This window comes from Leucopleurus acutus (assembly GCF_964270905.1).
Source record: "Leucopleurus acutus genome assembly, chromosome: 1".
NCBI classification, from domain to species: Eukaryota; Metazoa; Chordata; class Mammalia; order Artiodactyla; family Delphinidae; genus Leucopleurus; species Leucopleurus acutus.
Genome location: NC_139142.1, coordinates 141,213,046 through 141,240,196, shown reverse-complemented (window position 1 = coordinate 141,240,196; position 27,151 = coordinate 141,213,046). Strand labels below are relative to the sequence as shown.

General features: G+C 35.0%; 1 protein-coding gene across 2 annotated transcripts in view; it reads right to left on the bottom strand.

Moving 5' to 3' along the window:
* The window catches only part of NEO1 (neogenin 1), a gene marked incomplete at its 5' end in the record, with an annotated part of 241,706 nt that overhangs the window by 165,454 nt on the left and 49,101 nt on the right, over window positions 1-27,151 (bottom strand). For both annotated transcript variants that reach the window (XM_082861203.1, XM_082861204.1), the window contains one exon: window positions 4,396-4,713. In XM_082861203.1, the coding sequence (XP_082717329.1) occupies window positions 4,396-4,713 (318 nt within the window). The remainder of the gene's footprint in view (window positions 1-4,395; window positions 4,714-27,151) is intronic.

The window sequence follows — 27,151 nt, the reverse complement described above, 5'->3', positions numbered from 1 at the left end:
CCTTGTTTTTAGGAAATACACACAGAAGTATTTAGGTTGGGGTAACATCTGCAACTTACTCTTAATGGTTAAGAAAAACTTTTATGTGGGTATGTGCATATTAGATGATAAGCAGATGTGGTAAAATGTTAACAATCGGGTAATCTGATTGAAGAATATATGAGATTTCTTGGTTTCATTCTTATGACAATTCCACAAATTTAAAATTATTTCAAAATAGAATATTAACCAAAAAAATGTAGTCATAAATACTTTGTAGACGCCACAGAACGTAATGGTTAAGAGCAGATATACAAGGATCCACTGCTCCACATCCTCATCTGGTACCGGCGTACTTTTTGACTTTTAGCCACTCTAACAGGTGTGAAATGGTACCCCATTGTGGTTTTAATTTGCATTTTCCTAATGATTAATGATTTTGAGCATCTTTACATGTGATATCAGCTACACCGACATTTTCTCTTATTAAATGTCTGTTCAAGTCTTTTGCCCATTAAAAAATAGGGTTGGGGCTTCCCTGGTGGTGCAGTGGTTGAGAGTCCACCTGCCGATGCAGGGGACACGGGTTCGTGACCCCGGTCCGGGAAGATCCCACATGCTGCGGAGCGGCTGGGCCTGTGAGCCATGGCCACTGAGCCTGCGCGTCCGGAGCCTGTGATCCGCAACAGGAGAGGCCACAACAGTGAGAGGCCCGTGTACCGCATAAAAAAAAAAAAAAAGTGGTGTTTTTCTTTTTATTGTTGGTTTGTAGTAGTTATTAAAAATATATTGCAGCCATGAGTTCTTTTTTAAGCATATACTGTGAATATTCTCCCCAATCTGTGGGCTGACTATTCATTTCTAAAGGTGCCTTAGATGAGCAGAACCTCTTCTTATAATAAAATCTAAATTATCTTTTTTTCTTAAAAAAAAAAAGCAGATATACAGAAAAAACTAGTGGTTAACGTGGGGGAAAGTGGGGTGGGGACACATGGGAGGGGGAGTTGAAGGTACAAACTATTGGGTATAAGACAGGCTCAATGATGTATTGCACAACATGAAGAATATAGCCAATAATTTTATAATAACTGTAAATGGCAAGTAACCTTTAAAAATTGTATAAAAATAAAAAAAATTTTAAGTGACTCTGATATGCTCAGAACACAACAAAATGTTTCTTCAAAGACTAGCAAACATTAAATAATGAGAAACATAATTCCAGGTTTTCTAGTTCTATGATAGTCAATTAGTCTATATGGAAATGACACACAGGTTGTCTAGCTCTGCTACAAATTTTTTCTTATTTTTTATTTCAAGGGGATTTTTGAAGGAAAGAAATAAAGATAAAATTAACCAAATATCTACTTTTCAGAAATTGGAAAATTAGAAGAATTAACAAAGATAAACAGAAACTAATAAAGTAGAGGAAAAAAGGAATCAAATAAAACCAAGAACTAGTTCTATTTTTAAAAAATCAAAATATTCTCCCTCCTGTGCTCTCATGAAAATGAGTAATTTTTTAAAATATAAACCCACAACAACATATGGGAAGTTGGCAGACAAGAGATTTCAAAAAGTTTCTGGATAGGGAAAGCAGGAGGAACTAGTAACTGACATATCGAGGCAGAAAATGCTGCAGCTTCTTTTGCTCACGAGTAGGAGGCCAGTTTGTCCTGCTGTCTTTGGAGAATTGCAGGAGAAAAGAGAGAGAGTGGGAGTGAGGCATGGGATTGACAAGAAGGGATTAACAGTGTGTGTATTTAGACTACCCAGTTACCCCACCTTTGGGCACAAAACACCCACAGCCAGGGGACTGCCCAGGCAGTAAAAGAAAAATTTCTGCTGTGGAGATATGAGACAGCCCAGAGAAGACGACCTGTCACATTTAATTCTATGAGCTATCTACTTAGTGTGCTTTCAAAAATTCCCCTTCTTGTTTGACTTAGCCAGAGTCAGTTTCTATTGCTTGCAAACAAAGAACTCTAACCAATAGTTTTTCAGAATGGCAATTTAGCAGGAGCGTATTTTTTTTTGGCAGCATTTTTTTAAAAATAGTTTTACTGAGGTACAATTTATATGATAAAGGCTACCATTTAAAGTGCACAATTCAATGGTCTTTAGTATATGCAGAGTTGTGCAACCATCACTATCATCTAATTTTAGAACATTTTCACCATCCCCCAAAGAAACTTTGTATTCACTTGCAGTCATTCCCGTTCCTTGTACCCACCCCTTTCCCACCCTCTTCATGTCCTCATTCCCCCCATCTCCAGTCCTATTCTATTCTACAGAAATAAAGATTTGCAAAAGTTTGTTCACTATACTGCTGTCTATAAGATCAAACAATTTTTATCCATTAACTATTCATCAAAAAGGGAATTTTTAGATAAATCACAATATATACAAATACAATGGATACTATGCAACTATTAAGAAGAACTTCTACTCATGTCTTAGCTTAGATATTATTTCCTCCTGATACCCAGGCCAAGAGCAGGTTAAACAAATCTCCTACAGAATGTTGTTTGCAGCAAAAGAACTTGGGTTTTGTATTAAAATTGCCTATTTACTTAGATATTAGGTCAAAAATGTTTCCTAAAGGATATGAAAGCTAAAAGGAATGATGAACAAACCTAGCAGAGGAGAAGAAAGAGAAGAAAAGGTGGAGGACAGGATTAATAGGCAGTGAGGAAGCCGTGAACAAAGGCCAGAGGCAGAGGATGAAAGGAAGTGAAAACATTCAGTACTGCCAGAGCCTAAAATGAGGTGAGGGTGGTGATGGTGGTAGGAGGCAGGGACAGAAGCAGAACCGAGTGTTAGGAATGAAGCTGGAGAAGTGGAGGTCAGCTCACGAAAGGACTCAACAGGCCTGTTAAAGAGTTTAGACATTAACTTGATGTTGTTTACTGGAGAGCCACTGAAGGGTGAGAAAGAGTGCTCTGACCACAGAGTGGAGACTGGGTTGGAGGAGGGAAAAAATGAGGTGGCAGACAGTTACAAGGTTGTGATGAGGGATGACCAGGAGTAGCCTCAGGAAGGAGCATGTGGATCAAGTACAGAGGAATTAGGAAGCAGAATTCACTGGATTTGGTGATTGGACGTGGGGGACAGCTGAGAGGAAGGAGTTAAGATTAAAAGCCCAGCTTAAAATGTGAATGATAAACAAAGGCTGACCTAAGTGACATTATAGGGGCAGTCAGTCATAATGCTAACTTATTTATCAACATTTTGGAGAAAGTATGGCAAAAAGATTTTTGAAAGAAAGAGAAGAAAGAAAAAAGAGAAAAGGCAAACTGTCAAAAGGCCTGATTCTTTTCTCCTTTTATTTTTCCATCCTCAATCTGTGATTATGAAATAATTACAATGGCTGTACATCACACTCAAATTCAACTTTTGAGTATTTGGCTGCAAAGAGAAAAAGAGCCATCACACTCTGAATGAACAAGCAAATACAACCTGTAGTGAGTAGGAGGTGGGGAGCCATGATCCAAGAGTGGGAACAAGATGGGAAACTACTGTCTCAGTCATATTCTTTGTTCACATGTTAGCATTTCACCAAGGTGAGAATAAATATAAGACTTAAAGATAAAACAATTTTTGTACAATCTGACCCTTAACAGAAACTTACTTCATCTGGTTCTCAAGTGTTAAAAACACTGATCTGAGGACTATAATATCTACTGCAAACAGTATGATCTCTTTAGGAACCATAGCTTATCTTTCTAGATCTTTAATTGTTCTTACACTTTCCAACATTTTTCAAACAGGAATGCGCTAAAAGAGAGTCAATTTTTCTCTTTACAACCTTCTGCTCTTTATATATATACATATATATCCTACAGATTTTTGTTTTTAATTTTTAGTTTTTGGTGGGCCTTCTCTAGTTGCGGTGAGTGTGGGCCACTCTTCATTGCGGTGAGCGGGCTCCCCACTACGGTGGCCTCTCCCGTTTCAGAGCACGGTATCCTACAGATTTTTAAATAATCCAATTAAATGTCATTTCCTTGGTTAAGGCATAAAGAACCAAGACTGACTATACTACAAGTTTTACAAAATCATGCTAAATGGTTATGTGGGTAGGGTAAAAGTTCACAATCAAAGTGACAATTTTACTGCACAACTTCTTTTGCCATTTCCAAGTTAAAAAGATAAAAAGACCTGGCTCAGTACTTCTGATAGCAACTTTAAGCCATCTAAACCATTAGAAAGTGGAAAAGTGCTATAGTTTAATCCCTACAGCACTGATCAAGTCCTAGCATAATCCTATACACCTGGTATATGCTCAATAGATACTTGTTAAATGAGTGTATTTGCTGTAACCAGTTTAATGAAAACCCTAAGACAATACTGCTTTCATCAAGATTTACCCTTTATAAAAAATTTGAAAATACAAATAAATTACTCAACAAAACTTACCTGCTACTGTGAGCTTGGCTGTTCTGCTGACAATAGTTCCAAGACTCTCAACAGTGGCCACACACTGATAATAACCTTCATCAGGTTTATTGTGTTTGGAATGCACCACATTGCTAATAAATAAAGATCCATCTGGGAGAAGCTGGCGTCGATCGTCTGACACTAAGTTTAAAAAAGTTCCATCTTTCTTCCATTCAATTTTTGGAGAAGGCTCAGAATATGCTGAACAGTTTAGTATACCAGAAGAGCCTCTAATTGAGAGGGTATCCACTGGTTCCACCAAAAAATAAAATGGAGTGAATGTCCGAATGCTGGATCCTGCAAAAATAATAAAGAAAAAGAACAAAGTTAAGCAAAACTTTCCTCTACTACTGCTGTAAGAAAATATAACATGTCCAAAAATTATTCTTAAGTGGTTCCCCCTTAGGTATGATACACAAATACAGTCATTTCACTATGAATATCTAATAAATAAAATCTACTTTTTATTAGAAAATCAAAATTTGACCCATTTAGAAGAACATTAGGAAAAAAGACCCTGCTAGCAGAGATAATCCAACCTTGTTAGATGATATGAGTATCTAGTAAAAGTTTTATTTCAAACCCTACAATGGGATTTAGAAATATTTAAAATTACGGTATTCAAAGTGAAATTTTCTACAGAATGTAAAGGAGGTAGAAAATTGAAATGATTCTTTGTTAATATCGTATCTCTTCTATGTTTACCAGCTGTACTTCTTTCATAAATTCACTATACACACCCTTTGTCCATTTTTCTAGTGGATTATTCATCCTATTGACTAAAAGCAATTTTTGGACATAGCTATCAAGTTTTGTAAATGTTCTTTTTTCTACTTTGATATTATGATTTTTTTGTTATAAGAAAATATATCTTAACTACATAAAAGTAAATCTGGTACATTTAAAAAGGTTTTCTTTATCGCAAGAATATTTTTAAAATTCAGCTTTGTTTTGTGCTAGTACTTTTGTGGTTTCATGTTCTATATTTAATCTTCATCTAGAATTCATTTTGATGTAAAGACCACTGGAGGGATCAGGTTAATTTTTCTAAGTCTTCAGCCAGTTCTTTGAACATGGAAAAAACATAATTTAAAGAAAACATTTGCTATAAACCCTATATTCTCAGCCAGAGAAAGCTTTCCAACTTAGTTTTACCTCTTTTTTCACAAGAACTACTGATCAACTCCTTTGTGAACAACTCGAGTTGGAATCAGATTTCTTCATATGAACAAATGAAACCAAGACTTTTTCAAATATACATCTACACAGCCCTTTATTTATAGGTTACTTACATTATGAATTTAAGTATGACACTAATTCTTTATTACCTAATAAAAGAATAGTTATAAATAAATATGAAACACACTGGCAGAGGAAAGGAAATAATATTCACTTGGTTTAACATTTTCCAACACTTACAACGATAAATAAATTCCAAATAGACTAAGCACCCTTTCCCAAACACCACGAGGGGTTTCAATCCCCATTTGATGAATATGAAACTGATTCTTCAAGTCCTAAAACTCCTGAAAGTGAGCTTTAGGAATTTTTCAGAAGTAACCTACAGTAATTTGCTTCTTATTACTATAAAAATTTTTATACTGCATTAATTTACTGGAACTATAGTAAAATAAATCAAAATATAAACTTCAGGGCAGTAAAAAATGGTTAAATAAGAAAAATTACCTTTATACCTTTTCTGTATAACTATTAAGTCTTCATTACACCACCCAAATTTAAACTCAGAGATATATTAGATTGGCAGTTAAATTATGCAAATTAACAATTTAAAATAGTCATTAACTATATTAATAAATAAAATTAATTTAAAAATTTGGACAAAGTCTTTGCCATTTGACAAAAAATACAAAAAAAATACACCAATATAAATATTTTACAGTTTAATGTTCTATCTTGATTTTGATTTTATTTCATTTAAAAAGCCTATGTCATATCAACCAAGTTGAACAAGAGTATATGTGTTCAAAAAATTAAGAAAAAATTATACTCATGAAAGTTTACAAATGCCTTTGAAAAATCAAGGCACTTCAAAATTTTACCAAAAAATATCTATCCATTCAGTATACTTAGAATATAGCATTGCTTAAATATTTACATTTATCATCTTTTATTTTACTCTCTCAGCAGGGGGTGACCTAAGATAGTCTTCCTTCACTTAAAATCTCTCAAAGGCTTGCCACTACTTTTTATTTTAAAAAAATCTAAATAAACTCCTTAACTGGCTTGCCACATCACTCTGTGATTGGCCTCTGCCTACTCTCCAGGCCCCTCCCCTTGAATCGCTCTTCCTTCATCCGGTAAAGCATGATGCACTCCTGTCAGTCTCATACAACATCTGCCCTCTTCACACAAGCTATTCCCACCGGCACCCCTCTCCAATTAACTAGTCTTCCCTCAAGCTCAGCTTAAATATCACTTTCTCAGAAAAGCTATCTGTCCCTAAAGCCCAGGCAAGATTAGTTTGCCCTGTTACAAGCAGGCATGGCATACAGTAATCTACCCACATAGCACTTCAAATGTATTAATCTTTAAATGTTTGTAATAACTTGTTAAGGCAGAGAGAGTCGCAAATTTTCTTGGTTCCTGGTACCCTTATTTGTTCAGTAATTTTTTTCATGAATTCCTTAGGCTAAAAGAAATACCTAAGAGTTCTGGTTGTTAGGTTCAAATGAATGAATAAATACTTGTGTCTTAACAAGTTAGTACCCGTTTGAAAAAATAATACACATAAATTGAAAAATATTTTAATTTCATCTTTCAGTAATCACAATTACTTATGGGATGTGTGCACCTACTGGGCTTTGCACAACTTCTCAAACCTTGAAATCCCATTGGATATTGCCATCCTCATTTCCTGTTCCACACATTTCTGCATGATACTTGCTTTTTATCACAGTGACCACCAAAAACCCAACTTCACGAAGGTATCGCAGCATCAAGATGAAAGCAGCACAATTAAATGTTGAACTGTGAACTACCTTGACCTAGAAGTTTACATGGTGTCTAACAGATATGTTTCCCTAAAAAGTCTGAAATATTCCTGTAAGTTCACTGAGGTGCTGTGGGGTATCTCAGGGTACAGTTTGGGAACTGCAGGGTTACAATCTATCTTTCTCCAGTGTTTTTATTCACCATATTCTCAGTGCCCACCTAGCACAGTGGATGGTATCAATCTTTAGATTATACAACCAGATAACTTCTAAAAACTTCCACTGCTTAAAGTATTAATGAGACCACAGGTTCCATTCCAATACTAGGCAATTAGTATCACTTTCTTGCACAATAAAACTTACTAACAAGCAGGGTTTTCGTTAACTTTGATGAGCTTTTAAAAAAAATTATATAGAAGAGCAAAGAAAACCAAGAAGAGTCAAAATAATTTAGAAGAACAAAGTAAAGTAACTGCACTCATCAGTTACCAATATTTATAAAGCTACAGTAATTAAGCCACTATGTTCTGAAACAGGGTAAAACAGAGCCACGTAACAAGCTACAGAGCCCCAAAATACGGCTATATATATTTGGAAACTTAATATGCAGTAGAGATGGCATTTTGGGAAAAGGATGAATTACTCAACAAATGTTACTAGGGCAACTAGTTATCCATAGAGGAGGAAACTGGGACATCTACTCACAACATATAATAATAGACACGTGTTTCTGTGTATCAGGCACTGTTCTAAACATTACTTACATAGTAACCACACAATCTTCACTACTACCTAATGAGATAGGTACTATTATTATTTCCATTTTAAAGAAGGAAACTGAAGCACAGAAATGTTAATTAACTTGTCCAAGGTCACACAGGTATATAGTAAGTGACAGAACCAGAGTCTGTGATCTTAACCACACTACACCACCACTCATATACATATAGAAAAATACATTCCAGACTTATGAAAAAATTAAGTCATAAAAGTTTTAGGAAAATACAGGGAGAGAGTACCCTGGAGTTAGGCAACCTTTTAAATCAAAATAGGAAACCTTAAAGCTAGAAAAGATAGACTTGCTTTACTTCACTGTGTTTAAATTAAAAAACAAAACAAAACAAAAAAACTCTTGTATGGCAAAATACCATAACAAAGCAAAAGAGACCAGATTGGAAGAAAATATATCACATATAACAGATAAAAAATTTAAAAGGTCACACCACTCAACAGAAAAATGGGTGAAACTGTGTTTCAATAAAACTTTATTTACAAAAACAGCAGGATGGATTTGATCTATTGGCTGTAGTTTACTGATTCCTGCCTTAGAGTATTTAGCAAGCAAAAAACGAGTAAACTACGTTTCAATTGATCTGAAATGAGTTCTGTGAAAAATGAACAATGCAGTCATATGCATATGATTGTAGGAGCACTGAGAAACATAGGAAAGTATACACCAGGTTGTTACGACCTGTCACTGGGAGGGGAGAGATGAGAGGGGACTGGTGGGGGATGGGGGAACAGGGAGGGAGGATAAAAATCCCCAAGCACAAGTAAAACAATTTTGTGATAAAAATCAGCTTGTTTGTAATCCACTGATAAATATTATAAACATGTATGTGGTAGATATGGGTGGATGTTTACACTTGTGTGAATACCTAAAGGGATAGGCTTAACTAGTCACCAAAATGGGGATCATCTCAGTGTGGTGAGATTTCAGTTGCTTTTTAACTATTTCTTTCATCTTTGGTATTGTCTGAATATTTTACATTAAAAATAGTATTGTTTCTTTAAGCAGAAATAAAGCTGTTTTCATCTTTATACTTAGTGTACATAGGAGGGGACAATATGAAAAGTCTGGGGTATATTCATATACTTAGATTGAATGATTGTCAAAATACATATATTAAATAAAAAACATTCAAGTTTTAAAATGTGTATAAGATGACCCCACTTACATTAAAATATATGCACACAGGTATATATATGTGTGTGTGTGTGTGTGTGTGTGTGTGTGTGTGTGTGTGTGTGTGTGCATATAATTAAATGTAAATATAGAGGGAGAAGTCTGGAAGAAAAGTCAACAGAGTTTTCTCCTGGGGAGAGTAGCAGGATTGAGCTGCTGATGGAGAGTGTACAGGGAGAAGGCTTTTTACACCATGGATTTCTGTATTATTCACTTTTAAAAATATGAACAATTGCTTATGCATTCTTCTTGTCATCTTTTTATTCTATGATAAAAAATTTTTTGTTGTTGATTAATCCTTTGTTGAGGACAGAGGGTTTATTTTTCAAAAGATCCATCACCATTGTCTTTAACCACTTTTTCTTTGTCACAGTAGAAGAGTTATCAGACACTCACTCCCTGGCTGACTTTGTATAAAAACTGTCCTATACTTCTCACCAGGGTCCTGACTCCCTATCCACTTAAGTTTGCTTAATTTTAGTTTACTACAACCAGAGTCACTGTACAAATTATTCTGAAATAGGCTTAATGATTCTATCTGATCTCTTCTACGTTCTCAGTTCTCTGCAAATTTCTCACTTCTTAATGGAATAGCTCTCACTTCTTGATAGACTATTCCTCACTTTTTGATAGAATATTTCACACTTCTTGACAGAATTCCATCTTGTGAAAGGAAAATATCCACAGGGAACTCATTACATTTGGAATCCCCCCACCCCCAAATATCAACAAATCATAACACTCACTGCACACTTTAATTATGTGGCCAATAATTATTCTAAATTTTACTGTACCCAGAGTAAAAAAAAAAAACCCAACAAAACACCACACAGTATATAAATACTAGCAGAAATAAAATGATATCTAGCTGTCTTATTGCCCAAAGAGGTTCAAAGTTATTGACAGTAGCAGAAATACAGAACAGAAGGGTAAGCAAACATTTTTAAATACCTACAACTATAAGCATTCTGCAGAATGTTATTCATCCTAGGAAAATTATCTCTTCACTATAAGCTAAGAGACTATGTTGAAGGACTTCATATTTCTTTTACTCCTTAACATTACTTTTGATCATCCCAACCCATCCAGTCAGTCTCTAAATCCTATATTTCATCCTTCCTGAGCTCTTGGTGTCCACTATCTCCATATAGCTCAGGTTCTCTTGCTTCTAGTTCTCAATTTATAATTAAAACATTTAAAAATTAGAAAGTTCAAATAATTCAACATTCTAAGGGTTCAACCAAATACATTCATGTTATCTATTAAGAAGAACAAACAACACTTTAGAGTTAAATGTTTTCTACCCCGTTTTGCTATACAGCAATCATTGCTCCCCTCTCTGCCTCACACAGCTAATTCCGCTAAACTGAACTACTGAGCATGCAAAACTCCTTTCCTGGGGATTTCAAGTAAGATAAGTGGTTAGTAGTTAATATTATATGGATGATTTTAACTGTGTGACAAACACATATGTTTTGAAAAACTTTTATGGTACAGATATACCATAAAAACAGCAAATGTGAACTTCTAATCAAAGCAGGATCAGAAATTCTTTTTCAAGATCATAATATCCTAATCGGTAACATTTGATTGTTCTAATTTACAGCATCTACCTTCCCCACCACTCCTCAAAATGAAATGTGAATTTATTCAATAAACATTTATTATAGTAAGAGTGCTTTCCTTTTCTTCAATTTTCAGCCTTCCTCCTCTTGCCCTCCCCCCGCAAAAACAGCCATAGTGGAAAAAAACTTTGGTAAAATGCAGTCAGGCAGACATGGTTTCGAACCCTAGCTCTGCTATGCTAGTTAATTTCTCTCTGTATCCAAAATTTTCTCCCCTATAAAATAGGAAAAATAATAGCTTCCTTTTAAGGAAATTTCTGTGAAGACATGTGTAAAAGCACCCACCTCATTACTTGGTCCTCAATAAACAGTAACTATTCATAGTTCAAAAGCTTACAATATTTCCCCCCAAACTGCTAAAATCTAGGACCTCGGTGTTCACCAGTCACATTTTAGAAATTGTTATGCATAAAATATGGACCTTATTTTTTTTACTTTTAGTCACATTTTGACAATTATGTATAAAATAATGTGAAGTGATCTTAAAACTCAAGTTTGGTCATCTTCTCTGCCTAATCTTTCAACAGCTTCCTATTACAGCTAATATAAAATCCAAATTCATTACCACAGCATTCAGAAGGGCTACAGGATCTGGTTCCTGCCTCTCTACAGCCTAATCTTACATCACACTCCTTCTAACTCAATAAACTCTGGCCACATAATTCAATTTCTTGAACAAGCAGTTTTCTTTCCCGTGCTGAAGTCTTTGCATTTGCTCTCCCTCTGCGTGAACACTAGCTCCACACCACTCTACTGTCACAGGGCTAGCTTTTTCTCTTCCTTCACGTTTCAACCCAACTGTCACTTCTACAGAGGCCTTCCCTGACAACTCTCTCTGAAAAAGTCTTTTATCCTGCCCAACATGTGCTCTTCTCAGCATTTAACTTTGTTTTTAAGGGCCTATCTTCCCAACTAGAAGGCGAGACTACAAAAGAGTATTAAAGTGACCCCTGGTTTGTCACTGCTACTTGCTATTTGTACCTTGGTTTGTTCTTGTGTTTTGTTTGTCTGTATCCTTTTCAGAATCCTACAGGTTTGAAGGGTGGGTGGGCCAAGATGGAATTCAGTATTAGTGATTCTGAGTGACTTTGCATAACATCAACTCTCCACTGTTTTTTAAGATCAGCTTCATTCTCAAAAATTTTATATTCAGATGATTTCAAATCTGTCCTTTGTGGAAATGTTTTAGTATCACTTTTTAAAGTGTCATAAATAAATAATATTAATACCTTATCATTTCCATGTGATCAGCAAGAAGACTAGGTACAATCTGATAACCTACAAACAATACCACTAATGTTATGAACAGTTACCTGAAAATTCTCTAATTCTTAGAAAAAGTATGTTAATAATAGTTAACATGCCAACAATATTAGCAATACTTATATTACACATCAAAATAGAGGGAAAATCTGAATTGGTCAGTTTTCATTCTGCTAGATGAGAAAAATATAAGAATTTTTATATTAACTACATAGAACTTCTATTAACTATATAAACCTTCATGTTTAGATAGTTATCTCAACATTTTATAAGCAATTTTTTGTTATTTGTGGCCAGAAGACTGTCCTAAGAGTAATACATCTCACTCAGTACTTGATGGGTCTTCTGAATTTCTGAAACAAGAGTTTTTTTCAGTTCCATTTTTGCATATTATACTGAAGAAAATATAAGCTCAATGATAATATAATGTGAATATTAACCTGGAGGTGAATCCAAAGATCTGAATGGTGACAGTTTTACACTGTAATTCAATACTTCTTTGATTGTTATGGTTCACACTTTTCTACCATGAGCAGTACGTTACTAGTGTTCTGACTACAAAATGTTTTATCACAATAAATTGTCAAGTTTTTTTTAAACAGGGTATCTCCTTTGTAAAACTTCTTTAAATACTTCCTTTCCAATCATCTACAGTTAATCTGACCTAATACAAAAATGGAGAGTAATCTAATTTGAAACACATTCTAAATAACTCTGAACTGGATACAACTATACTCATGAATATTCAATACCACCTCTACTCCATATGCTAATGCTTTATCTCACTGCTACAATTATATGGGCTTTTGTAATACAGAGGCATTTGTGGGTTTTACAAAGAGAAAGGCAACAACAACCCAGTTTACTGTGGTTGTCAATATTTTGTGGCTTTTTTAAAAAGTCATAACAATAAATTTTTTACTAACTCATTGCCATTTGCAGAGTTTTGGGTTTTTCCCATTCATTTCACCAAATTATAGTAACCAGAGGAGTGAACACTTGAAACCAAAACTGTCCTGGAAAATCTAGTTCATCTTATTCGTTTATAAAGTCACCACAGAAGAGGTAAAGCAGGAGACTGAGGGCAAGAAACAGCCTGATACAAAACAGAAGTCAAGGGATCCAAGAACTAGTCCTAACTCTAACAAAATACAAGGATACTTCTAAGACAAAATAGTAATTATGGGACCAAGTCTAAAGTAGTTATGGGATCAAGTCTAAAGGTACTATAATAATACTTAATATTTACTGCACAGTTACCATGTGCCAGGCATTATTCTAGTGCTTTACCTATATTAATTCTTTCAATCCTCCAAAACTAGTGGTAGTAATTATTATTATCCCCATTTACAATGAGAAAACTAAGCCACAAAGAGAATAAATAATGTCCAAAGTCATGAAGCTACCAATGAAGAAGGTGAGATTCGAACCAAGTTAGTTTGGCTTCCCTGTGCCCAAGATCATAACCACTAAACCAATATCCAAATGGATACTGGAACTATCCTATAGAGTAGCCACTTCGTGACGTGGCTATTGAGAATTTGAAATGTGACTATCTAAATTAAGGTTTCATAAAATACAAACCAAACTTAGAAGACTTAGTATGCACACACACAAAGAATGCAAAATATCTCATTAATAATTTTTATACTGATTACATGTTTAAATATTTTGGATATATTTAAATAGAATATTTAAAAATTAATTTCACTTGTTTCTTTTAAATTTTCTAATGTGGTACATGGAAAAATTTTAATTATGTGGCTTACACTATATTTCTATTGGTCAGCACTGCAATGGACTATGCTACTCTTCATTAATATGCTTTAAAGCAAACAAGCAAGTTCTTTCTAAAAAAAAAAGCTGCATTGTTTCTGCAAAGGGTAAAAGACTATGAATCATGACAGTAGATATGAGGGATCAAAGCAAAGCTCTTTCTGGCTGTCAAATATAAATAACCGGTCTACCATATCTAAACAGTAAAAATTAAAGAATTTTAAGCAACTATCAGCACCCTCTCTTCGACACTTACTCAGAAATGCCTATTTAGAAATGAAACATTTTGGAAACTTTTAATTAAAAATTGTAGTAATAATCAATTCATTATTGATGAATGCCCAAACTATTGGATGAAGGTTTCTGAAAAAAGGATAGTCACACAATTTCAGAGTGTCATCCACAAATTACTGATTATCTATAAAGAGGAAATGTACCTTCATAATGAACAGATCTGGTGGTCATCACCTTAACTAAGGGATCAAATTCAGTATTACCAGTAGTGAGACAGCCTGACATCATATACTCCCTGACAGCATGCAGTAAGAAGCACTGTAATATTTATGCTAGAAGTGTTGAACCTAAATCTAAGCATGAAGGAATAATACACAAATTCAGAATGTGAGACATTCTACAGGACAAATTCCCTGGACTCTTCAAAAAGGAGTCAATGTCATGAAAAACAAAGGCAAGAGAATTATTCTAGATGAAAAGTGACTGAAGAGACAAAAACAAATGCAATGAAATAAGTGGACTTTTATTGAGTCCCGGGCTTCAAAAAGCATGTAGGGAATATTTGGGTGAATTAAAATTTTTAGTATATTAGATAATACTCAGTTTAATTTTCTTAGATGTGATTAATGGTACTGTTATGTAGGAAAATGTCCTTACTCCTAGATGCTTTTGCCATATAAAAACATTAAGAGCAAAACACTCAGCTGGGTTGCTCATTGTCTAGGCAATTACAATATATCAGAAACTATGCAACATGAAGCATATACTCTTAGGCATAAGGTCTCAAGAAAATTCAAACAGGTAGAATTAATTATATAACCCAGAAGAGTTATAATTTATAAAAAAATAATCTCTTTGACCTAAATGATACGGTAGACACTTGTCTGGTTCTCTAGTTTATTCCACTGATCCTTTAAGCTACCCCACATCATTCTAATAAATTTCTTTTTTGCTGAAGTTAGTTAAAATTTGTAATGCTTGGAATAAAAAATCTTAATTGATACTCTGGGTATACAAGATTTTAAAATAAATTTAATATCACTTTTTCATATAATTAAAGAGTTAGAAATTAATAAAGTGACAGCATTTTAAGAAAAGTGTTCCAAATATTATGTCAATTTCAGTTTAACTTAACCTACTGACTATCAAATCTATATTTTGGTTATTTAAAGAGAAATTTTTCTAATTTTAGGATCTAGATCTTGACCTTTATAAAAAACAATGCACATAAAATATCCTCTCTTAATAATAACATAATTTATTATTTTTCTATTTTTGAAGTTTACTTCTCACTGCTATTTCTAAAGTGACCTCTAATAACCTTTGATACTGCAGCTTTGTTCAGGGAAATTAGATAAAATAAAACTAAGACTAGGTAGAGTAAAAGTTCCTGAATAATAAGCTAATTACCACAGATCACTAGGTCCAAAAGGGTTATTACATTTTTAGAGAGCAGAGTTTCAAGAGCTTAAATTAATAACAATGACATCAAAGATTTCTGGACTTCAAGGGCTCTTTAAAATAATAATTTATACAATAATTCTTTCAAACGTATTACTAAGGATCTACTATGAATAAGAATAAAAAATTCTTCTATTGTTGTTTATTGTTTCTCGCTCCACCCTTAAGCTATTCCCAACAGCACAATCCAACGTAAGCTTGATGAGAGCAGAAACCTTGCCAGGCATTTACAGTAAGTGCTCAATGAATGTTTGCTGAATGAATGAAAGACGATAAGTACCTAAGTTACAATATTAGACACTAGTACCCACCCTCAGACTGCTTACAGTGAAGACACACAATGATATAATCACAGCTCACACAAATACAACCACAGAACAACAAGGTAGGAGCCACGACAGGGTATGTATAATAAGCTGCACAGAGAGAGGCAAACTCGCCTAGAGAGTCAGGGAAGACATACATGCAAAATGTGATTATTAATGTGATATCTGAGAGGAGGAGCCAGCCAGTGAAGAGCAGAATGTGCCCAGTCAAAGGAAAAGCAGGTACAAAAGCCTAGAAACAAGATGGTAGTGGAAGAGGCAAAGCACTCAAAGAAATTCAGAACTGGGTGGACAGGGACCAGGTCATGAGGATTTTTATATGCTAAGTTAAGAAGTTAAGAAGTTTGGCAAGGGCTTTAAGATAAGAAGTGAAGATCACATTTACTTATTAAAAGGGTCATTTTTGCTGCAAAATGAAGATTAATTTAAAGAGAACAAGACTGGAGATAAGGAAAACAGGAAACCACTGCAGTGATCTCAGTTAAAACCTGATGAAGTCCTATTTAGACAAGTAGCTAGAGTGACTAAGAGAAATGGGCAGATTTAATGAATTTTTAGAGTCAAAGCAATAAGCTTTGGAGACTGATTAAATGTGGAAGTGAGGTAAGTATGGAGTTAATAAGCGCGATGGAGGAGTCCAAGACGACTGACAAGTTTCTGGCCAGAACAATGGCTAAACTGAAGTGCCATCACTGAGGAAAAGGACACAGCAGGGGGATCATGGTGTCTGTCACAGAGATGGAGAGTTTAAGGACATACAAGCTTGGAATTCAGGATGGAAATACATGTTGAAACTGAGGTTACAAGAGAAAATGAGACAGACTAAGAAATGTAAAACGTGAAGAAAGCAGAGGGCCAGTTTCTGCAGAATACCAACATTTAAGGCAGAGAAAAAGCCTGCAAAAGTCACAGAGGTCAGAGGGTAAGAGAACATGTCATCCCAGGAGCCAAAGGAATATTTCAAGGAGGCGGATGAACTGCTGAGAGTAAAATACAGATGGACACTCATTCAATGGATACATTTTGAGAAAGTCATCGATGACCTAGGCAAGAACAGATTTAGTATAGTTAGCAAAGACAGATGCCAGACTACAATGCACTCAGGAACAAGACGGAAGAATGAAGAAACAGAGCCTGTAAAATGTAGAACAGCACTTGTCAAATGTTAGTGTATAGACCAATCACCTTGTTATATTCTGTTAAAATTCAAGTTATCATTCAGTAGTTTTAGGGTGGGGATTTCTACATAACAAGTGTCCAGGTGGTGCAGATTCTGCCATTTCACCAAACAACACGTTTGACAAACAAGGGTATCAAGACCACTTTCAAAATGTTTGGCTATAAAAGGTAGAGGAGAGACAGGGTGGTAAATAAAGAAAATCTGACCTTGGTCTTCTTTTATATTCTTTGTTACAGAGGAGAGACCTGAGCATGTTGAAAGATAGAACCAGTAGAGGGTAAAGTAGAATATTCAGACAAGAAGAGGGTAAGATTAGGATCCAAAGTAACAGGGACTAGACTTACCTTCCTGCCTTAGACAACTAGCACACTAGACAAAAAATCAATGAAATAATGCTTTTCAGACAATGGACAACAGGTAGCACAGGACTATGACCCCTGAGAGAAAGTAAACAAACAAGATGATTTCTAAAATTACCACATCTTACAGCCTATAGATATCCCATCTTTCCAAGCCTTAGCTTGAGGAAGAGCAAAGCAGAGGGAGTTCCAAAATCACACAGAATTGAAAAGACAGAGGTCAGAGTTGGGGAGGCCAAAGTGACTACAATTTGCAGGGCAGAGTATGAAAGAGGAGGAAGCTGCAGAGAGAGGGAGGGAGGGAGGGAGAGAGGGAAGGAGGGAGGGAGAGAGGGAAGGAGGGAGAGAGGATCTCCTGAGTTTGGCATAAGAGTCCCCTTAAATCTTTGGATGACTACTAATGTGCATATGAGGGAAATGAAATTGTACAAAGTATGTTTTCCAACCATTATGGAATTAAACTATAAATCAATAACAAATATCTGGAAAATCCTAAAATATTTGGAAATTAAGCACCATACTTCTAAATAACCCATAGATCAAAGAAGCAATCACATGAGAAATTACAAAATATTTTGAAGTTAATGAAGATAAAAATACAGCATGTCAGATTTGCACAATGAAACTAAAGCAATGCTTAAAGGGAAATTGTATCAATAGCATTAATATCTATACTATAAAAAGTATATAGTGTAAAAAGACATGTAGGAGGGTTAATTTTGGATCAGAGGAAGGACACTTCCTTTGTTATAACAAGAAGTTAGGATAAGATTACGAGTAGGCTTGGTGGTAGGTAGTTAAGGGAGTCATTGTTAATTGCTTGTATAGTCTCTTAAGCATAAGGTGAGTACAACTGTTGATGGTGTGGGAAGGCTCGGGGCGGGGTGTGAGGAAGGTGTCTGCTGGTAGTGATAAACACCTGAAGCAGCTTCAGTGAGAAAGGAAGAGAGCACAGAAAAAGGGAAAATAGGATTACTCAGCTACACTGAAAGCTCAGTTAAGGTTGGTAACTGTATTTAAAGAGGTTCAAATAAGAGAACATGATTTTGTAGAGTATAAAGCAAAGAGAAAGTTTAGACATTTAAAACTGAATTTTTCTAGGCAGATGAGTAGAAAGTGACAATGAAATAGAGCTGAAGATATCAGAAAGTGGTTGTCAATGGAATCTAAAACAGATAGGAAAGGAAATAAACAGAAGTGAACTGTGATAGGTAAAAATGGTGCCAGTACAATGCGAGAAACCTGGAAGGACAGGAGACTGTGCTGAGACTGTGATATTATTTCAGTATTTCAGCACTGCTGAGTGATGACAAGGGTCAGGGTGCCATTGTGGAAGCTGATGCTTGAAGTAGCATAAAAGAGAAGTCACTGGAGATGAGGAAGTTAAAGTACTGAAAGTAATGAAGTTGGTATTAGAAAGATAAGCCAAGCAGACACACAAATTATCCAGAACAATGACAGACTTGGAATGAAGGGGAAGATGGTAAAACAAGATGTAAAGCTTTCAATGAACCAAAGAGAACAGTAAGTACACAAATGATAGTGAACAAGAAAAACAGAGATAAAATTCAGTGGCCCGCATCTTTAAAGACGAGAAATTTCTCTGAGTAATTATTTCACATTTCTGAAAGCTATTTTCCATTATACTTCAGAGATCAGCTATGTTCTAGAGAGCTGATGTTGCTCTAAATATCACAGAGTACTTTTCTCATATGGAAAACAAGCATTACAGATTTTATTCAAGTGCACTGTACACCATGTCTACAAATTGTTACCAAGCTCAGCTTAAAAAAACCCTGCATAAAGATGCATTAATTCTTGAACACAGAAAACAAACAGCATATGAATAATTTACTGAAAGCTTTTGCTGTCAGCAGCTTTATTAACAAAAGCAATATTTATGAAATCCCACAGGACAATCTAACAACTTAAATATATACAAAAGAGAATAACACAAGACTACAAATCCTTAATAATGAATCTTATAGTATCAAAGCTATTTTCTGCAAAGAATGTTGTGCATGTACAAGCTCTCATTGCAAAATATACAGATGTTTCAGAAAAACCATGTCATAGTCTCACAAGGTCTGTAGACTAGGTTCTAGAATTCTTCTATTCAACTGTATATTTACTGATGAAAATAAACTGAATTCAAAGGCTTGTTAATTCAAGCCTGCATTAGTAAGCTGTCATGTTGTCACAGACAAATTCAAATCTCATTCATTGACCTCTTAATCTCTTGGTAACACACTTCTGATGTGAAATAATCTTGGGGGGAGGAAAAAGAGGTGAAAACCTCTAAAGCCTAAGAAAGATGTTAATAGTATCAGAAGGATAAGACACGAGCCCCAAAATCCTCCCAATGAAGCCACATATGTGCATATATATAATAACCAAACAGTTTTAAATACATTTGTGGGAGTAAAATAAGACTTTTCTATGCTACTATAATTGTTTACCACTTTCACACAGATGTAGAATTAGACTAAAATGAAATGCAAATGGTCCTCAATCATTTTAAAAGATGCTCAACCTCATTCATAATAAGAAAAATGCAAATTAAAACTATGCTGAGATACGATTTCTCACCTATCATAATGGCAAAAACCCATATGTTTTCAACATACTCTCCAGGCAATGGATAGGGAAACAGGCTGATGGGAATGCAAAATGGCATACCCACTACAGAGGGAAGTTTGCAACACCTAGCACAATTATATATGTCTTTACCCTTTGACTTAGCAATCCCATGTCTCTGAATCTATCCCAACAGTAGACTGGCCAAAATATGAAAAGCAAGATTAAGGTACAAGCAAGACTATTCACTGCAGCACTACTTGCAGTAACAGCCTGGAAACAATCCTGATACCTATCAGTAAGGGCCACACTGAACAAACTATGGTACACTGACACAATGAGGTACTATGCAGTGGTAAATAGGATAACAGAATAACTTTATATGTAGTCTACTACAGAGTGATCTCTAGAATAAATTAAGTGAAAAAGCAAGGTTGGAGAAAGTGGGTATATTTATCTAAGAAAGGTAAAATATGAATACATACACACATAATTTTTAATCCATTTAAAGAGAAAAAATATGACTACAGCAGACTGGAATTGAAGTTGGATGTCTCTGAATGGATCTTGTTCATAGATTTGACTTTAGGACCATGTAAATACTTTACATAGTTAAAAAACAAAATATTAAAATTTCAAAGCTCCTAAAAATTAAAAGCAGAAATGAAACAAACCCACATCTCCAGCTGTCCTTTTAACCACACAGAAAGAAACTAGTCTAAGAGAATTTAGGAACACAATAGCCAAACTGTACACAGTGGAATAAACCCTAAGGACCAAAAGAACTACAAAAGTTTTAAACTGTTTTAATAACCATTTTGTTGCAGTTGCTATTGATATTGAGACTGGGGGGGTGTGTGTGTGTTGGAATAAAGGAAATGAGTAAATTCACTGAGGTCACAGAGAACAAGATTCTCAGTGTGGAAGAAAAGCAATACAGATGTAAAATCAGTAAGATTAGGTAAAAGCCATGTATCATCCCTCAGTTTTACCTGTATGTAGCAACACGAATTTGTATTTTATTTATTTTAAAAACATGTATTTCCTAGTGCACTTCACTGAAAAGGACTAGTGACAATGAGCAACCCAGTATCAATAAATACTTTCCATACCCAGATTTGGCCTCTAAATTCCATTTTTCCACACAAAATAATGTTCAAATAAACTAGCTAATTCTAGGTTTGCAATTGGAACATGAGATGAATCTGCAACATCTTGTCACACCAGAAAACGCAAAGCTTATCGATGACTACTAGGGTCATCCCAAAAAACCCAAGAGGCTCTTACTGGCCAAATATGGGAGATTTAAGCATCAATCACCATAATAACATAATAAACTGAAATACTCAAGTATGCTGAATACCATTACTTTATAATGACCTAAAAAACAAACGCTAATCGGTCAGCTTTGGAGAATGTTACAGAATCAAATCATTATTTTGAAAGGTGTCATGTAATTAAGTGTTTTTCCTTATCAAACTGTTCCTTATGGCAATAAAATTGTTGATCAAGTAAGTTTCTGTTTATAGAAGTTGCCCACCTAATAATGAAGGAATGACACAGTATCACAATTTTGCAACCCCTAATGAATTAACAGCTCTGGGAAATAAACATCAATGGCCCAGGAGTCAGCAACTTTTTCTGAAAAGGACCAGATAGTAAGTATGTTAAGGATTTGCAGGCTACATACAGTTTCTGTCACATATTCTTCTTTGTTTCAAAAAATTTTTAAAGACCCTTTAAAAATATAAAACCCAACTTTAGCTCATAGAATGTACAAAAACAGGCCACAAACCAGATGTGACCCATGGCCATAGTATGCTGAACTCTGGTGGCTAATAGCAACAGGGAAACAGACCCAATCACACATTATATGCCTCTTGATGAAAGCATACACCATCACTACCTATGTGGTAGTCTCAACAAAACAAAAACAAAATCCTGAATCAAGTCTCTAGATCCGACTACAAATTAAGAAAAAATAAATAAAAAGGACAGAGTAATATGGTGATAGACACCATGGGGATGCAATCAACATCATACCAACTGAGAGAAAATTCTTTGAGACAAATGACCCAGTTACTTCAACAAATAAATTACAAGGAATAAAGAGAGGTGGGGGGATAACTGTTAACTTAAAAGAAACTTGAAACACATACCAAACAACTGTGTAGATCTTGATTCAGATTCAAACAAACAAAAAAGAAATCTTAAAATAAAAGTATTGTATACATACATAGCATTATTCATAATAGCCCAAAAGTAGAAACAAAAAAACCCAGGGCTTCCCTGGTGGCGCAGTGGTTGAGAGTCCACCTGCCGATGCAGGGGACACGGGTTCGTGCCCCAGTCCGGGAAGATCCCACGTGCCGCGGAGCAGCTAGGCCCGTGAGCCATGGTCGCTGAGCCTGCATGTCCGGAGCCTGTGCTCCGCAATGGGAGAGGCCACAACAGTGAGAGGCCCGCGTACCGCAAAAAATAAAAAATAAAAATATTTAAAAAACCACCCAATATCCATCAAATGATGACTGGATAAACACAATGTGATATATCCGTACAATGGATTATTATTCAGCCATAAAAGGGAATGAAATACTGATACAAGCTATAATATGGATGAACCTTGAAAACATTGTGCTAAGCAAAAGAAGCAATGTGCAGAAAGCTACACATTGTATGATTTCATTTATATGAAATGACCAAAACAAGTGAATCCAGAAACAGAAAGCGTTACCTTGGGGGGTGGGGGGTGCGGATAGGGTATGGGAAGTGACTTTTAATGGGGTACAGGGTTTCTTTTTGTGGGGATAAAAATGTTCTAAAATCGACTGTGGTGTAACTACACAGTTCTGTGAATATACTAAAAACCAGTGAACTTAACATTTTAAACAGGTGAATATATGATATGTAAATTATACCTCAATAAAGCTGTTATTAAAAAACAAGTATTATGAAAGCAACCAGGGCTCCGTGGAGAAATGGCTAATTCTAGGATTGGGGCAGGAAAGTCTGGAGCATCTTGTAGTGACAGAAAGTAAGAAGTACTTAAAAATACAAAAACACAACAAAACAAAAGAAACCAAGATGGAGCTATATGAAAGGGACAAATGAACAAATAAACGTTTCCAATGCCCAAGATGGAACAATCTGAGCAACAAAATGAAGTGGTATTATAGTATAACCCAAAGTATAAAACAAATATCCATTAGTCATACTGATATAAATAAAAGGTTGAATAAATATAACAGTAGAGAAGAAAAGACAAATCTCCCATATACAAGAACTCCAAATAATTGATACAGATCCTCTACCCTCAAGGAGGAGGAGCAGAATCACCACTTTTTAAGTACAGGCTGTGCATAGACCTCCTTCCCAAAAGAGTATGGTATTGGACTGGGGGGAGGAGGTGGTGCTAATTTTACAGTGGAGAAACTTAACATTAACTATCTTAGCCAGGTGATTAAGGTAGACATCAATAGTGATAAGTCGGTTGATACTATATATCCTGGAAATGATATGATGACAACAGTTAGCACTTTATTTCTATGGTCTTCCTATTAAAACCATAAACCCAGTCAACTCATGAGAAAAACATGAGAAAAATCCTAACAGAGGGACACTATAAAATACCTGACCAGTACATCTCAAAACTGCCAATGTCATCAAAAACAAGAAAAGTCTGAGAAATTCTCACAGCCAAGAGGGATTAAGGAGACATGACAACTAAATGTAGTATAGTATGCTGGATGAGATTCTGGAACAGCAAAAACAAACCACTGGGTGAAAACTAAGAAAATCTGAACAAAGTATGGACTTTAGTTAACAATAATGCATCAATATAGGTTCACTAATTGTAACAAATGTACCATTCTAATATAAGATGTTAATAATTGGGGAAAACGTGTGGAGTATGAGAACTGTCTGTACTACCTTTGCAATAATTCTGTAAGTCTAAAACTAATATTAAAAATAAATTTACTAAAAAGTAATAATTAGGACATTTATAAAACAATTAGAAATGTAAACACTAAGTGGGTATTATATGACACAGTATTTTCACTTTTCTTGTTTTATGTGTGAAAATCTTTATGACTGACATAAAATATAAACCCAAGAAAATAAGATAACTGAAAAAGAACAGATACAGAAGTTACATGGTATAACCAAATACCAACTATTATACATTCAAGATCAATGGACTAATGAACATTTCCAATGAAAGTGTCATCAACTAAATGCTACAATAAATGCAAAATTTTTGTTGCAAGATTAGAAGTGCCATCAAAAATAAATGATATAATTTAGCAAAGAGGATTCTAAGGTATTTGTTAGATAAAATAAGAACAAAACACATTGTTAACAAGTACCTAGAAATCCAGAAGGTGAGCTTTGAAATAAAGCTCTTAATTATCTCCTTCAGACCAAGACAGCAGCTAACACCTGTCTAGTACCCAGATTTCTCTATTACATTGATACTCTATATCACCCAAAGATAAAAGAGCAGTAACTAACCTAAATCCAGGGAACAGAAGTCAGAAAGCCATCTAACCCCTCCTGCATTACAAATGTGACTTCTCTGTAAGAACCTTGTAATTTTACCCTATTTCAACATAAGCATAAAGGCATATTCTAAAGGCAAACAAAAGATTTGGGAATTATCCACATAATCTCTCCATTTGAACAGATAATTCAACTTCATGCACCTCCACTGAGTAATCACAAATCATTTTAAGTGTTTATTTCAATACTTTTTCTTGCAGGTGTCATATGAAAGAATATAATAGAGCACAAAAGAAGAATTTGTGAAGGAACCAAACACAGTGCTGAGTTCACTGCTGATTTTTATTAAGTATCAATACTTTTATTATTTATGAGAAAAATATTGTTTTCCATAGGACTAATTCTTTAAAACTGTGAAACTAATTGGAAAAAACACGGTTACATAAACAAACTTTTGCCTCGTATACTCCACTTTTCAGGAATGTAATGCATAATGCAAGGTCAAATAATACTAAACCATAACTGCATGTACGTAAACCAATGCCCATACAGGTTCCTGCAGAGGAGGCACCAGTTTGTTTAATTAAAAACTTCTGGGGTTCAAATCTTAAAGTCTATAAACTAGCCATATAACTAGAATGGCTAAGTAAATTACAGCACATTGATATAAAGTCACCGAAAAATTGTGAAGGGAGGCAACAAGAGTAGTGCATAACAGCATGCGTTCAAGAGTCAAGCCGCGTGAATTCAAATACCATTTCTATCATTTGCTAATTATGTGGCCTTAGGCGAATTATCTAGTCTCAGTTTACTCATCTATAAAATGGAAATAAGAGTCACTGCCTCATAATGCAGATGGGAGGGTTAAATCATATAATACATGGAGAACATTTAGAACAGTACCTAGCACATAGTAGGCATTCATAAATGCCAAGTACTAGATTGTAGCAAAAAACTATGCTACAGAGTGTGACTTTAAAAAAATATGAAATTATATCTGTGCTCTGATTATAACTATGTTAAACTATGTATATACAGATACAAGGAATAGGAAAGAGGTAATATGAAAACCTTATTTATTTGTAATGTTGGAATTATAGTGATAACTTTAAAAATTTCCATCAGTACATTTAAAAAAATATAATAAACTTATTTATACAAGACAGAATAAAAGTTATAATTTTTATGTTAATAGTTATTTTATTAATGATTTCTAGTTAAAAATTATAGAATCTGCTGGCAATCAACAGTTCCCTCCATTTTGTTGTTTCTATTAAAAAAAAAAATCAATCAACATATGCCCATTCATGGGGTTACCACCTCTCTCCAGAGGTTACCTTATTACCAAATTAGTGTGAATCCTTCCACACCTTTTTAACAATCCTCTCTGTCTTTCATTCACACACACACACAGTTTAGGGGTTTTACCTTAAAAAATGAAAGGGACAGTATATATAATTCTGCAACTCACTTAACAATGTGTCTTGATATAGTTCCATGTCAATGCATATAGTTCATTCTTTTTAACAGATGCATAGTAATCCATGCTATTAATGTGTACTTATAACATCTAAATTACCATCCAAACCAGAACACTATTGAGAGTGAAAGAGAGTGCTCTTAAAATTATGCTAGTAGCACAGGTATAAATCAGACCCATCCCAAGCTCACTGGGACATATGACCACCCTACAAAGGAGAGCTATACCTACTGGTTAGCATTTAAGTCATCTCAAATTTTTTGCTACTGTGAACAATGCCTCAATGAGCATCCCTGTACCTATAACTCTTTGCACATGTAAGAGATATCTGTAGGGTAGGTTTCAAGAAACAGAATTACTGAGTCAAAAATAATACCTATCTGGGGCTTCCCTGGTGGCGCGGTGGTTCAGAGTCCGCCTGCCGATGCAGGGGACACAGGTTCGTGCCCCGGTCCGCGAAGATCCCACATGCCATGTGAGAGGCCCGCATACAGCAAAATAAAATATATATATATATATATATATCTCTCTTAAATTTTGATAAATACCATCACCTACAAGAAGGATGTATCAGTTTATAATTCCTGTCAATAGTATGTAAGATAACTTTTTCCTTTTTCTTTTATCAAAATTGGGTAGCTTTGGGCTTCCCTGGTGGCGCAGTGGTTGAGAGTCCGCCTGCCGATGCAAAGGACACGGGCTCGTGCCCCGGTCTGGGAGGATCCCACATGCCGCAGAGCGGCTGGGCCCGTGAGCCATGGCCGCTGAGCCTGCGCGTCCGGAGCCTGTGCTCCGCAACGGGAGAGACCACAGCAGTGAGAGGCCCGCGTACCTCAAAAAAAAAAAAAAAAATTGGGTAGCTTTTTAAAAATTTGTTTGAACTTGCACTTCCCTCAATAATGGGTAAAGCCAAGCATCTTTTTAACACATCTTCCATGCATTATATAGTTTTATTTGACTGCTTAACAAAGTCTTTATTCTTTTCTTCTAAAAGTATTTTAAAAGTCAAAATTACAGAATTAAAAATTGTTCTAATT